Source organism: Mizuhopecten yessoensis, unplaced genomic scaffold, assembly GCF_002113885.1.
Source record: "Mizuhopecten yessoensis strain PY_sf001 unplaced genomic scaffold, ASM211388v2 scaffold733, whole genome shotgun sequence".
Classification (NCBI taxonomy): domain Eukaryota; kingdom Metazoa; phylum Mollusca; class Bivalvia; order Pectinida; family Pectinidae; genus Mizuhopecten; species Mizuhopecten yessoensis.
Window position 1 is genome coordinate 87,276 of NW_018403694.1, and position 16,123 is coordinate 103,398.

At 35.8% G+C, this 16,123-nt stretch overlaps 1 protein-coding gene across 1 annotated transcript in view; it reads right to left on the reverse strand.

Moving 5' to 3' along the window:
• The window catches only part of LOC110452219 (dynein beta chain, ciliary-like), a 100,522-nt gene that overhangs the window by 54,710 nt on the left and 29,689 nt on the right, over positions 1-16,123 (reverse strand). The window contains exons 18-26 of the mRNA XM_021500598.1: positions 15,869-16,116; positions 14,907-15,131; positions 13,440-13,658; positions 10,718-10,870; positions 9,611-9,844; positions 8,383-8,675; positions 7,983-8,139; positions 4,849-5,111; positions 3,560-3,698 (exon numbers count right to left, since the gene is read on the reverse strand). Of these exons, the coding sequence (XP_021356273.1) occupies positions 3,560-3,698; positions 4,849-5,111; positions 7,983-8,139; positions 8,383-8,675; positions 9,611-9,844; positions 10,718-10,870; positions 13,440-13,658; positions 14,907-15,131; positions 15,869-16,116 (1,931 nt within the window). The remainder of the gene's footprint in view (positions 1-3,559; positions 3,699-4,848; positions 5,112-7,982; positions 8,140-8,382; positions 8,676-9,610; positions 9,845-10,717; positions 10,871-13,439; positions 13,659-14,906; positions 15,132-15,868; positions 16,117-16,123) is intronic.

Consider the following 16,123-nt stretch of genomic DNA (forward strand, 5'->3'; position numbering starts at 1 on the left):
TTACACAAGCAACAAATCATTCAACCGACAACTTATGTTTTGAATTCATCAAAAAGCCACAATTTTGAAATATTATTACTACCATAAAATCTTGTGTTATTTGCACAGCTTTTTTTTTGCATAGTCTGCCCTCTTGAAAAGACAAGATTTTCTCTGGATCTTTTTGTACACGGAAATTGACGATTTATTTTTAATTAATGAAAGATTCAAAATATATATTTGAGTTGCTATATGATTTGATAAGGCAATTTATGTTAAGTAGTTAAATAATCAAAATAAACAAAGTTTGCAAACACAATCGTCTAATGGTAGATGCATATAAATAATGTTTTCAGCAGCTAACATTTGGCAGCAAAGTTATAAGCCTAGGCCTATCATCTTCACAAGATATCGCAGTTTACAGAAACACTGCAATTTTGAATACATCGCACATGTTTCAATAGTACATGTACTGATAAAAAATCTCATGTTGTTCTATGCATATTTTGCCAATCATAAGCTATGAGCCATTCACAGAAATTATCAAATATTATGTGTACAGTATTACTAATAATTGTCTCCAAATTACAATTAGGAAGGGGAAGCCCTATGGCTATGTACTGTTAGCCAAAAGTGTCATCTTGACATGGGGAAGCCCTATGTCCTGTTAGCCCTAATTATATGTGTCATCTTGACATGGGGAAGTCCTAAGTTCCTTTAGCCATAAGTGTGATCTTGACATGGGAAGCCCTATGTCCTGTTAGCCATAAGTGTGATCTTGACATGGGGAAGCCCTATGTCCTGTTAGCTATAAGTGTGATCTTGACATGGGGAAGCCCTATGTACAGTTAGCTATAAGTGTGAACTTGACATGGGGAAGCCCTATGTCCTGTTAGCCATAAGTGTGATCTTGACATGGGGAGGCCCTATGTCCTGTTAGCTATAAGTGTGATCTTGACATGGAGAAGCCCTATGTACAGTTAGCTATAAGTGTGAGCTTGACATGGGGAAGCCCTATGTACAGTTAGCCATCAGTGTCATCTTGACATGGGGAAGCCCTATGTACTGTTAGCCATAAGTGTGATCTTGACATGGGGAATCCCTATGTAAGGTTAGCCATAAGTGTCAACTTGACATGGGGAAGCCCTATGTCCTGTTACCCATAAGTGTCATCTTGACATGGGGAAGTCCTATGTACAGTTAGCCATAAGTGTGATCTTGACATGGGGAGGCCCTATGTCCTGTTAGCTATAAGTGTGATCTTGACATGAGGAAGCCCTATGTCCTGTTAGCTATAAGTGTGATCTTGACATGAGGAAGCCCTATGTCCTGTTAGCTATAAGTGTGATCTTGACATGAGGAAGCCCTATGTCCTGTTAGCTATAAGTGTGATCTTGACATGGAGAAGCCCTATGTACAGTTAGCTATAAGTGTGAGCTTGACATGGGGAAGCCCTATGTACAGTTAGTCATAAGTGTCATCTTGACATGGGGAAGCCCTATGACCTGTTAGCTATAAGTGTGATCTTGACATGGAGAAGCCCTATGTACAGTTAGCTATAAGTGTGAGCTTGACATGGGGAAGCCCTATGTACAGTTAGCTATAAGTGTGAACTTGACGTGGGGAAGCCCTATGTCCTGTTAGCCATAAGGGTGATCTTGACATGGGGAAGCCCTATGTACAGTTAGTCATAAGTGTCATCTTGACATGGGGAAGCCCTATGACCTGTTAGCTATAAGTGTGATCTTGACATGGAGAAGCCCTATGTACAGTTAGCTATAAGTGTGAGCTTGACATGGGGAAGCCCTATGTACAGTTAGTCATAAGTGTCATCTTGACATGGGGAAGCCCTATGGCCTGTTAGCTATAAGTGTGATCTTGACATGGGGAAGCCCTATGTAAGGTTAGCCATAAGTGTCAACTTGACACACTGTTACAAAACTCAAATATGCACAAATATTGTTTACCCTTCAAAAATAGGACAACTTCATCTAAATCTGACTGATTGGGTTAGTCCAATATTCTAACTGGGGGAGATAAGGTTTTGCAACACACAAAAATGGTCAAACACTACAGTTAGACTGACTTCATTCAAATTTGACTGATCAAGTTAGCCCAATGTTCCATCTGAAGGAGATGAGCTTTTGTAGAGAAATACAGGTTTTGGCCTCCTCCAGCCAGCTCAGCTGCTAGTTGCTTGACAGGTATCAAAGCATGGTGAACTTAACAGGTCTTTTCATGTGTTAATGTATTTGGCCTATCGATCTATTTTGTGATCACAGAAGACTCTTCAAAACCAAAACGGATCAAATACTTTTTAGAGCTTTTTTACTCTTACGGAAAGAATAATCCTAACCCTAATCATAATCAAGTGGTCAGTGGTCAAATTAAGGGCTATTTTGCAGTTGTAAGTTTGTGATATAAAGCACAATGTAATTGACCCACACATTGATTGCGACCAAACTAGGAACTAGGAATACTACCAAACTTCTTGCCTGTGTTACAGTGGAAACCCAGTGCTATGTTACAGTGATGATATCCCAAGCCACTGATGAACCCTTCTCACTGCAATCATGATTAGGGTCATAATAGGTGTCTAAATTATAATTTATAACTTAAGATATGATTACTTCACTACACATTACTTGTAAAGTTTTTTGTAAGACATGAATGATTATGTAATTTGGGTTTGTGTAAGCCAACATGCGTTCTTGTTCAGTCTAATGTTACCGGGTACTTAAAAGAAAACAAACCAAAAACATGTACACGCATAAAGATCTAAAGTCACTAATTTCTAAACATGTCACATTTAATGAATAAATAACATGAGAAAACAGATATTTGTGTCCAAGTTTTATATTGGAGGTCAATTTTCGAGGCATTCTGGACATCTTTTTTGCAGGATTTTTTTTTTATGTGCAAAATAGACAAGTAGAAGTTTTTTTCAGCATTTTCAGCCCGAGAGGGTACATGTACAAATTACAACGGTGCATAATCTAGTTACCAAGAGGGTACATGTACAAATTACAACGGTGCATAATCTAGTTACCAAGAGGGTTCATGTACAAATTACAACGGTGCATAACCTAGTTACCAAGAGGTTACATGTACAAATTACAACGGTGCATAATCTAGTTACCAAGAGGGTATATGTACAAATTACAATGGTGCATAATCTAGTTACCAAGAGGGTACATGTACAAATTACATAGGTGCATAATCTAGTTACCAAGAGGTTACATGTACAAATTACAACGGTGCATAATCTAGTTACCAAGAGGGTACTTGTACAAATTACAACGGTGCATAATCTAGTTACCAAGAGGTTACATGTACAAATTACAACGGTGCATAATCTAGTTACCAAGAGGGTACATGTACAAATTACATAGGTGCAAAATCTAGTTACCAAGAGGGTACATGTACAAATTACATAGGTGCATAATCTAGACAAGTTTGTTTTACAGTACTCATAATAAAACAAGACCCAACATTTATTTAACAAATTCAACATTTAAATACATAATAGTGTTATAGGTTCCAACATGACAACTAAACAGTATGTTGTATAAAATCTCACCTGTTTTGATAAGAGTTCCCTACACAAGCTGTATAAAGTAATGAACTTTCTGGCCAGGAGACGGGCTTCCAGGAAGCCTTCAGCCACCAACATGATTTCACAAATCAGCTCAAAATCTGGCACCACCATAGCACACGGTCTGCAAATGATTCAATTCAATTCAAATATTTAATTGTTTCCAAAAGGATAGGACAACAGGCTTAAGCCTATATAAGTCTTCCCCAATTCCAGTTACAGCATGGGATATCAATTAGTACATTAAATATTTAAGATAGGGTCATGATGGACAGGTGATATAGATTTACTATACTTTACTACACTCTAAATACACACAATACATATGTACATTAACATAAACACAAACACTAGTAACACACGGATATACCACTTACACCCTAAAAACACACAATACATATGTACATTAACATAAACACAAACACTAGTTACACACGGATACACCACTTACACCCTAAATACACACAATAGATATGTACATTAACATAAACACAAACACTAGTTACACACGGATATACCACTTACACCCTAAAAACACACAATACATATGTACATTAACATAAACACAAACACTAGTTACACACAGATACACCACTTACACCCTAAGTATTGTATTTACATTAATATAAACTCTTATAGATAGTAAGTGTGATCAATTAAAATGATTATATTTCAAAATAAAAATTATGCAAAAGGTTAATTATAACACTGAAGAGAGTTCTTATCTGTAACAATTACCTATACTATTGAAAAGTGGCGTTATATGAAAAAGAATAATTTTAACACTGAAGTATGGCCTTATACATCAGGTTTACCTATGATATTAAAGATTGGCCTGATACATAAGGATTAACTATAACATATATAATAAATATATAGAGACAGATGCATGCGGTCAGTGTAAATTCTGCCTTCGACTCACGCTAGCCGAGGGGCTTATTGCTTTCAAAATATTAGCTTTATCCTATTATATTTATAATATTGTTTTTATATAATTTATTTGTTTTGCGTTTTTTTCTGTGTCTCGATAAAGGAGCGGATTGCTCCGAAAATTTGACAACATCATATTGTCTACACTGTAAGAATTACTTCCTTGCCCCATATAAAATTCAGTAATTTGTATCCTACAAGCGTTATTTACTTCATTGACCCATATAATACATATAAGAGTTAGTAAAGAAACAAAAGGATCTGAGTAAAAGCTGAGCTATAACACAAAATATTGAGCGAATATGGTTAGAACACTTCCAACTATCACGGAGGTGGAAATTTACCTGAACAAGGCCTTAAGGTTTTCTGGAAGCTCAGTACGACCAGCATAACCAGGGTTCATGGTGATGAACAGGCCGACAGTGGGTAGAAGTTTGATGGTTTCTCCAAGGAAGTTGAAAATAGACTTTTTGTCACGAATAGCATCCTGGATACATTTTACCTGAACGGCTACCACAGACAACACTTCTACTGCAATACGGTTGAACTCATCAAAGCAACCCCAGGCTCCAGACTGAGCCAGCCCTTTGTAGATGTTTCCAATTGACTGGAAAATGGAGATAAATGTATGTCAGGAACCAAAGATCACATTGCTAACAAATACTGTAAAGAATTAATGTGATTTATTAACTTGTAAATATCTAATAGTAATAAGTATGTGATGTAAAACATTATATTTCTGTGACAAAATAAACCCATGCAGTGAGCCACTTTCACTCACAGCTAAGATGTTGGTTTTTTTTGCTAGTTAACATTGAAATGTTTATGTTCTGTACAAATTACTTCAGCCTGTGATGCAGAGGGCATTCGTAAATCACATCTCACAGTAGTTGCATGCCTGTAATGCAGAGGGCATTCGTAAATCACATCTCACAGTTGTTGCATGCTTACATTTTCACAAATTTCTGTCTTTTAAAAGAAAACCCCACCAAGATTCACTTGAATGCATGTGCATTTTTCTGTGACTAAAGTTTTCAAATATAGTTTATGGACACAACATCAGTAAAACATTTTACTATCTATTTGTACTAAATTTATGACATATTTAGTATTGGAACTAATATAGAAGAATATTCAAAACATAACAATATTGTTTATTTTTATGATCGTTGACGTTGCTTGTTAATGATGTCACACCGAGGAGGCATGACCACTAAATTCGAAAATTGAGTAATGCTGTCGTGGTGGAAAGCATGTCGCCATCCAATGATTTGTTGATATAGAAGAAACATTTTTAATGTTGACTTCGCAAAGGAACTAAGAGTAGGCATGATATTGCTGGTTGACTTCATTGTGAAAGCTGAAAAGACAGATTTTTCTCTGGTTGTGTGTTACTTGAACAGAGTGACACTGACAGCGACATTTTATTTTAAATGAAGCTAGAAACGGATGTGCCGGGGAGTGAGCCAGAGAGCTGGCTTTTTAACAGCATTGACCTGTGGCATGGCTGAAGACAAGATTTATTGTGGGTTTTTTTTTTATAAACTCTCATTTCAGTTTATTGCCATGGTTTCATGGTGGAATTACAAACAAGTGACGTCCGTATTGTTTGTTTTCTTTTTGGTCACGTTCATATTACTACTCAATTCAGTTCCTTGTCTTATAAACCGATACAAAGTTTACCTGGTTCATATAGTGGAATTGCAGTCGAATATCAATATTGAGCAGTGACCATGTCAGTTTTCTTAATGACTCAAAGATTTAAAACAACACCACTTGGTAAGGGTAATGACAGGAGCATTCGTTCTAGCCAATCAGATGGTGTGGCAACCAGCAGACATCTTGGATTTTAAATCATCAGGAAAAACTACAACTGCTAATTTGCACCAACTTTTAAACATTAGACCTAGAGGTAAATATGTACCACTTCCCCGAGACTTTGTAATGTTGACTTTTAATTACATCTGAATTTATATTCCTATATAATGCTATTAGTGTGTATATATTATTGCCGTAGATTGTAGAGAAGGCCTCAAGGGAGAATAGTTTTGTAACTAATTGACCTACCTTCTATAAATAAAGCATTATTATTATTATTATTATTAAGCCTTGTCCCTCTGCTCCAAATGAACAGCAATACCGTTCATTTATAAAACATTAAACCCTCCTCATATTCACCAAGTGAAATTCCAAGGCAAATCAGGTTAAGATATTATAAGTCTATTTGCTTCTTGTTTTCCCTTTTTGGACCCCACTTCTACCCCCACCCCAACCCCCAGGAGGGGATGAGTGGGCCATTAATACAACATTGAATTCCATTGGCCCTAGAATACTTCATGCCAAATATGGTCAAAATTCCTTCACCTGGGCCACTCCATTCACTTTATACAATTTTCATTTAATGTGCATAATAGTATCTACAATATGAGGACACTGTCAAGGGGCACATGCTGCAGTTTACATTGCTTCCTATGGCCAAAGGATGACCCACACCATTTTTTGTCAAAATGGCTTCAGTCATTCTGGATAAGCTGTTGTTTAACTCTTTCTGTACCGCAAATCCGGTCTGAATTCCATACCGGATGTCCTTATTAGACTCGCCCCCGCACATATAACAAAATGGCGTATTATTAATGTACTTTTTAGACGAGGTGTAACTGCTGTAAAAAATAAACAGGTAGCCGTGAACAATTGTTCTTATTGTTTCATGTTGTTGTTCATAGACACACACTTCTTCATTTTCGCAGCATTATGACTAACTGGCAGCTGATTATGACTCGGAAATCGACATTTTTCCGGCAACAAATGATACGATTCATTGTATTCAAAATAGCGTTGTAGTTCAGGTTCCCAATGGGTTTGATTATGGTTGCGAATACAAAGTTGTTAAGTTCTTTTTCTAAATACAAGTAGATTTCATCAAGACTTATATTAGATACTCATATCTACTTCCATAAGTCTCAATAAATATTTGGTGATGAATTTACCAGTGTTCATATCGAATAAAGTTGCCGCCATTTTGATTATATTTGAGACACTAAACACAAATTTGAAAACAATAGGTCACATAATTGAAATTGTGTACTCTACACCCATAAAAATATTTCTTTCCAACTGATAAGTGCTGATTTTTGCGACAATTAATTGTAATACGCGAATGTCGTGTGCAATAACCAGCTAAACATAAGACAGGTTACACCAAAGTCTGTTGTCGTGTGTACACGACAACGGGGATGAGACGTCCTATTATTTTGTCGTCTGTACATGACAACTGGGACCAGGATGACATTTTGTTGTCGTGTGTACACGATAACGGTACAGAAAGAGTTAAAGGAAAAGAAGATGACAGAAAGGTGGGCTGCAGACAACCAGATTACATCCCACTGCAATACATGTCACTACACCTGGCGCATGTTAGCCAATAAAACATAGAAGAGAGAACAATAAGTCAACACTTATAAATGTAGAAAGAACATACCTTGTAGTCCATCTGTTCAGAGCAGTTGAACACATATACCATGACACCGAGAGCTCTACCCAAGTCTTTGGTGGTCTCGGTCTTGCCTGTTCCAGCAGGACCTGCTGGGGCACCACTCATGATCAAGTGAAGTGACTGGGTCAAGGTGATGTAGCATCTGTATACAACAGTATATCAAACATCAACAATCCTTAAGAGCAACAGTAACATTCCAACACCTTAACAGTACACAACAGCATATCAGACACTTTCAATAGTAATATATTTTTAAGATAAAAGAAACAATTATTCACATTGATTTTATAACTTGTGAAGCAGATTAACAGCCAATTATACAATCCTATACAATGCAGTAAATTCTATTTGTTATTTAGAGAGATGAGTTATTGCTGAGGTTTACCTGTCAGTCAGAGGAGTGATTACAAGACGTGGAGTGTTGCCCAGGTATTCATGGGAGTAGCGGAACTGAGCATCACAGATGTTTGCATAGCAGTCCTTATCATTGTCATCCCATCTATGTCGAAGTTGTGACAGCCAGGCAAAGGCCTGAGAACTGTCCACTTTGGTTGCTATCAGCTTGGTAACCACATCTCGAGCATGCACATCAATGGTACAGATGGTCATAATCTTTTGACGGTCACCCTTGGATAACTGACCAACCAGCATACCGATAAGGCTGTTGAGCTGGGCAACCTGAAGATGAAAATAGTATGTAATACTATGTTATTGGGTATAAGAAAAGTAGAGATCTACTACTATAAGATGAAAAGCATATGACACCTGTTCATATGCATAATAATCTATTTATCTATTTCAATCCAACAGGACATATGACACCCATTTACAAGTTTGGTATTAAATAATGGTATGTATGTGCATATAAAAAAACTGTCACAACATCACAGACTAAATGTAAAATTATAATACATAAATTATGTGATGCTTATAATGCCAACAGACCATGTGGAATGGATTGAAAACTAATCTGCTTCATTTCTGCTTTAAAATCACCTTTTATTTACTTAAAGTGTTTATGATGACTACAACTGTAAGCCATAAGCTAACTAATATATTATTGAACCCACAAAAAGGACACAACTCAAATTAATATAGTAAAATTAGAAAACATATCCCAAGCACACAATTAACTACAGTAATGATCATGTGTTATAAGTTTTATAAATATTGGTCAAGGCTATAAGTAGTAGTACTTTGGACAAATTAAACAACAGACATAAGGGAAGGGAAACAACTCCACAACAGCATTGTAAAATAAAAAATGCGGTCCAAAGTAAATTTCATTAGCATCAAATGAAGGAAAAAAAGAAAAAGAAGGACTCCCTGCAATTGAATGGATATATCATAGTAATTTCAGCATATACACATAAGGTTTCAACTTGTGATGCTACATAGATCTCTTACACATTATAAAGTGTTATAAAAAATCATTCTTACTCCTAAAATAAATTAAAACCCTAACCCTTACAGTCGTTGTGTAAGAAAAAATCATTCTAACTTTTATTCCTATTTCAGTCTAAGAATAAATTGAACAGCATATTTCACAACAGTTATTAATTGGAGCAAGCATACTCAATAAGCTAGACCTTACAGTACTTTGGATGAGGTACCTGTTTTTTATTGTAGTCTTTGAGGGCATTCTCATAGCCTTCCTCTAGTCTACCAAAGGCAATGTTGACCTCAGTTGTCCACCAGATCTGTGTACCACACAAGGCTACCTGAGCTGGGAAGTCAAACAGCCATTGTTCTCTAGGCTTCTCCTCATACCCAGCCACAGCCTCAGTCATCTCATGTCTCACTGTGCTACACATGGCTTTAAGAAGCCGCATCAGCCACACTTCCACCTATACAAAAAAGTTCACATCATTCAGAAGGTTTCACTTTAATTTTACCAATTATTTCATGTTTAAATAGTTGTTTCTATGACAATATCTGTTTTATAAAGAACTACTTCCTCAAAATTTTAAGGACAGCTGATTACTACCTAACATTTGCATTTCATATAAGGAAACAGTGAAGGAAAATACACATGTGTCTTCATCATCAATTTTGTTCTGCAGTGTAGATGAGATAGGGGTTATCTTAATAGGTGCAACCAATGACTCTGATGCTCAATAGCATCAACCATAGCAATATGCTAACATTTTAAGTTGAAAAGTCATTTCCGCAACAACTGTTAAATACATGTAATATGGGTCATATATCGAATTTATTGAGAGCCCAAAAAGATGTTCAAAATACAATAGAATTGAAACAAGTGATCCCAGAAAGATCTTGGCGCCCACCATCGTACCAACTTCATAAGTTCTATGTCAGTTTGATCTTTTCTCTTCTTTTCTCTTTTCTGTTTCATCAGTTTGCCTATCCATCATCTTAATCAGTCTTTGATCAAACTCAAAAGTTAACATGCAAAACTCAGGACCAAGGGGAACCTACATATCAAAGGATCAAATGCGGTATGCCCCGTTATCTGCCCCAATATTCTGACATTCATGATTTTACAAATTTTACATTTTTATGATTTGAAATAATAATTAAGATGCATTNTAAACGATTCCTCCAGTACATTCTTAGAAATAGCGATAACAAATTGAAACTGTAACAAGATGGCTGCCTGTTCGCATCTTGTTTTTCAGATCAACAACTTTGTTGAAACACAGTGTAAATGCACAATTTTGCTACAAGTTGTTATTGGTATTGTTTAAATGTAGACTGACCTGGCCTCCAAGGTCACATTCTTTGTCCAGCTCCACAGTCTCACCGTCCTTACTCCACATGAGAGTGGCTGTCTTGGTGTCATTACCCTGGTCATCCTGTATCAGTTTCAGCTTGGCCATGCTGTCAAATAACTTGGTCAAGTGACGTTGAACCTGATTAAACAACACAGCATACTGTCAAACAAACTGGTCATGTGACATTGTACCTGATAAAACAACACAGTATACTGTCAAACAAATTGGTCATGTGACATTGTACATGATAAAACAACACAGTATACTATCAAACAACTCTGTCATGTGACATTGTACATGATAAAACAATACAGTATACTGTCAAACAAATTGGTCATGTGACATTGTACATGATAAAACAGCACAGTATACTGTCAAACAAATTGGTCATTTGACATTGTACCTATTTAAACAACACAGCATACTGTCAAACAACTTGGACAAGTGACATTGTACCTGATAAAACAACACAGTATACTATCAAACAAATTGGTCATGTGACATTGTACATGATAAAACAACAGTATACTGTCAAACAAATTGGTCATGTGACATTGTACATGATAAAACAGCACAGTATACTGTCAAACAAATTGGTCATGTGACATTGTACCTGATAAACAACACAGTTTACTGTCAAACAAACTGGTCATGTGCCTATGTACCTGATAAAACAACACAGTATTCTGTCAAACAAATTGGTCATGTGACATTGTACATGATAAAACAACAGTATACTGTCAAACAACTTGGTCATGTGACATTGTACCTGATAAACAACACAGTTTACTGTCAAACAAACTGGTCATGTGCCTTTGTACCTGATAAAACAACACAGTATTCTGTCAAACAAATTGGTCATGTGACATTGTACACGATAAAACAACACAGTATACTATCAAACAACTCTGTCAAGTGACATTTTACCTGATAAAACAGCACAGTATAGAGTCGAACAACTTGGTCATGTGACATTGTACCTGATAAAACAGCACAGTATACTGTCAAACAAATTGGTCATGTGACATTGTACCTGATAAAACAACACAGTTTACTGTCAAACAAATTGGTCATGTGCCTTTGTACCTGATAAAACAACACAGTATTCTGTCAAACAAATTGGTCATGTGACATTGTACACGATAAAACAACACAGTATACTATCAAACAACTCTGTCAAGTGACATTTTACCTGATAAAACAGCACAGTATAGAGTCGAACAACTTGGTCATGTGACATTGTACCTGATAAAACAGCACAGTATACTGTCAAACAAATTGGTCATGTGACATTGTACCTGATAAAACAACACAGTTTACTGTCAAACAAATTGGTCATTTGACATTGTACCTGATAAAACAACACAGTTTACTGTGCAAACAACTTGGTCATGTGACATTGTACCTGATAAAACAACACAGTTTACTGTCAAACAAACTGGTCATGTGCCTTTGTACCTGATAAAACAACGCAGTATTCTGTCGAACAAATTGGTCATGTGACATTGTACCTGATAAAACAGCACAGTATACTGTCAAACAAAATTGGTCATGTGACATTTTACCTGATAAAACAACACAGTTTACTGTCAAACAAATTGGTCAAGTGACATTTTACCTGATTAAACAACACAGTATTCTGTCAAACAACTTGGTCATGTGACATTTTACCTGATAAAACAGCACAGTATACTGTCAAACAAATTGGTCAAGTGACATTTTACCTGATTAAACAACACAGTATACTATCAAAAAACTCTGTCAAGTGACATTGTACCTGATAAAACAACACAGTATACTATCAAACAACTCTGTCAATTGACATTTTACCTGATAAAACAACACAGTATACTATCAAACAACTCTGTCAAGTTGTACCTGATAAAACAACACAGTATACTATCAAAAAACTCTGTCAAGTGACATTGTACATGATAAAACAACACAGTATACTATCAAACAACTCTGTCAAGTTGTACCTGATAAAACAACACAGTATACTATCAAACAAATTGGTCAAGTGACATTGTACCTGATAAAACAACACAGTTTACTGTGCAAACAAATTGGTCAAGTGACATTTTACCTGATAAAACAACACAGTATACTGTCAAACAAATTGGTCATGTGACATTGTACACTATCAAACAACTTGGTCATGTGACATTGTACCTGATAAAACGACACAGTATTCTGTCAAACAACTTGGTCATGTGACATTGTACCTGATAAAACAACACAGTATACTATCAAACAACTCTGTCAAGTGACACTGTACCTATTTAAACAACACAGCATACTGTCAAACAACTTGGACATGTGACATTTAACCTGAGTAACCAACACAGTATTCTATCAAAAAACAATAAAGTGGCATATCTTTTTAAAACATCTTGTGCTATTGAACATTTTTTTCGTTATAAAAAAACACCAACTCTAAAGTGCACTAACAACTTACTCAACTATGTCGACACTTTATCAAGTTTTAAGAATTAAACATGCCACTGAATGTGTTTACATCAGTTTCCATATCTCAACAAATATCCTCATTCCAATCAAAGATATCCATTTTTATAATGGCATAAGCATGCAAACACAAACATTACTCAGCATGATGGTTTAAGATAGAATTCTGCTGGATTATATATTACAGATATTATTATATGCAAACATACACATGTACACTAAGATGAATACAAAAGCTTACAGCTGTTGGGTTGTTCCCATTAGACAGGATGTCTAGCAGATCTGCAGATGAGACAAAGTAAAACCTAGGGAAGGCAAGACGCTTGGTCTCCAAGTACTCTGCAAGTGCCTTCTCACACAAAGTCAGGGCTCCCTGCAGGGCCTCAAGGCGCTCATACAGGTTTGGCTGGTTGGTTGCCTCAACACAATTCTTCGTTTTCTCCATTTCTGACACCAGTTCCTGAAATCAGAGGTGTTCATGGCAACTTATAGGATCTGTTGTCAGAATAAGTCATTATAAGAGAAAATAAAGAGTGTGTGTTGATTGACAAAATTAACAAATTAATGATGTACACCTCTGAGAAGTCAAAAATTTCCTGAATTAAACTTTTTTTCTTATATGGATTTTTGAAAAAGGAGTTAATGGCATAGTAGAAAATGCAAAAAAAAACCATATGTCCGTGTGCTTGTTTTTGTGCTATGATCGGTCAAAGATATCAATTTACCACAACATGTGATTTTAGGTGATTTTTTGGGTTCTGACCATTTGCAGAACAAATTCATACAATTTCTTCCAAGTGTGTTATCAGATATGTATAAATTTTTGTAGAATTGTTGAAAATATTATTTTCTTTTAAATTATGGAAGTAACATTTCTTAATCTTATTGTTTTAACTCAAAAAGCCGATTTTAGTTACCCCTACCCCCTATTTTTTAATGATAAAATACTCATTTTTTTTCTGTTTTTTTTACAGATTAAACGCTTGATATAAAAAGTTCTGGTATTTAACTTTATTTATTATCTAAATGAAAACGTGTTTCTCTTTCTAAAACATCTACAAAAATGGGGGGTCAGTGTGCTTCTTTTTTTGTCCCATTATCATTTGTGTTATTTTTTACTTTTTTCGGGGTCAAAAATCAAAAGTGCTTCAGTCACACTAAATACGTAATTTTTTTATCAATAATGTATAATATTCCAGTTTGTTGCATATTATTTTTATCATATTGAACATCATAAAGTTGTACAGCAAAAATGAACCTGCTACAATTAAAAATGGCGACACAATGACAATTTAAGTGATCAATCTAGTGCCAAAAAAGGTGAAATTTTGGCCTTTTTTGAAGCACAAGAAATACACATTAATACACATTTTCAAAATGGCCACCGAATTGGTATTTTTTTTTAATATTCTTGTAAAAAAAGTTCTACAAACAACAGGCATCTAGTTTTTTGACATATTTTTCAGATGCGTGTTTGNTAATATTCTTGTAAAAAAAGTTCTACAAACAACAGGCATCTAGTTTTTTGACATATTTTTCAGATGCGTGTTTGCTAATAAACTTGATCATAAGTTGTTAAATATTACAAAAACCCATTACACCAGATCAAAACGAGACTTGAACGTGATTGAAACCTCAGAAGAGTATATCCTTAAAGTAAAATTTAGCAGTAAAACTTAACACAAAAGTACTGTAAATATGTACCAACCTTGAAGTCATTGTCAATTCCATCAAACCTCTTGGAGTCTTCTGGAAGCTGAGCTCTAATATCTTCAGACCCAATAAAAATACTCTCCAAATGAGACCATGTGCGCTGGACTTCCATCCAGATGGAGATGACCTGGTCAGCAGTGGATAACTTCTTCTGCCAACTTGACACTTCTTGAAGGAAATGGGCAATATACTTGGAGGACAGCATATTTTGGAGTTGAACCTGTTGCAGTAAACCAAAACATTTGTAGACAAAGAACTCAGGGTAAAACATCAATGTTGACAGACTCCTAAGTATGTCAGCAATCATATTATGCTTCCTTAACATTATATTTCTTTTCAACAATGACTGCTTATTGTTATAATTATGTACAATAAGAGGAGCTGGGAGAAAGCTTACCTGGTTGTCCTCTAGAGTTTCTATCAGCTCCTCACTAGTTTATAATTATGTACAACAAGAGGAGCCGGAAGAAAGCTTATCTGGTTGTCCTCTAGAGTTTCTATCAGCTCCTCACTAGTTTATAATTATGTACAACAAGAGGAGCCGGAAGAAAGCTTATCTGGTTGTCCTCTAGAGTTTCAATCAGCTCCTCACTAGTTTATAATTATGTACAATAAGAGGAGCCAGGAGAAAGCTTACCTGGTTGTCCTCTAGAGTTTCAATCAGCTTCTCACTAGTTTATAATTATGTACAATAAGAGGAGCTGGGAGAAAGCTTATCTGGTTGTCCTCTAGAGTTTCTATCAGCTCCTCACTAGTTTATAATTATGTACAATAAGAGGAGCTGGAAGAAAGCTTATCTGGTTGTCCTCTAGAGTTTCTATCAGCTCCTCACTATTTTATAATTATGTACAATAAGAGGAGCCAGGAGAAAGCTTACCTGGTTGTCCTCTAGATTTTCTATCAGCTCCTCACTAGTTTATAATTATGTAAAATAAGAGGAGCCGAGAGAAAGCTTACCTGGTTGTCCTCTAGAGTTTCAATCAGCTCCTCACTAGTTTTCAGCATAGTGATCTTTGTACGTGGATGTGGCTCGTGGTCAAACTCCATTGTAGTCCAGGTGGTGTCCAGTTCCTTTAGTACCTTCTCCATACTCATCTCCTTCACTGCTTTGTCTACAATGCCACGTACCTCATCCTCAAAGTTGTGCAAGTTAAGTAGTAGCAAGTCAGCCAGGGTGGTACTATCATCCATAACAAAGCGTACCTATAATGT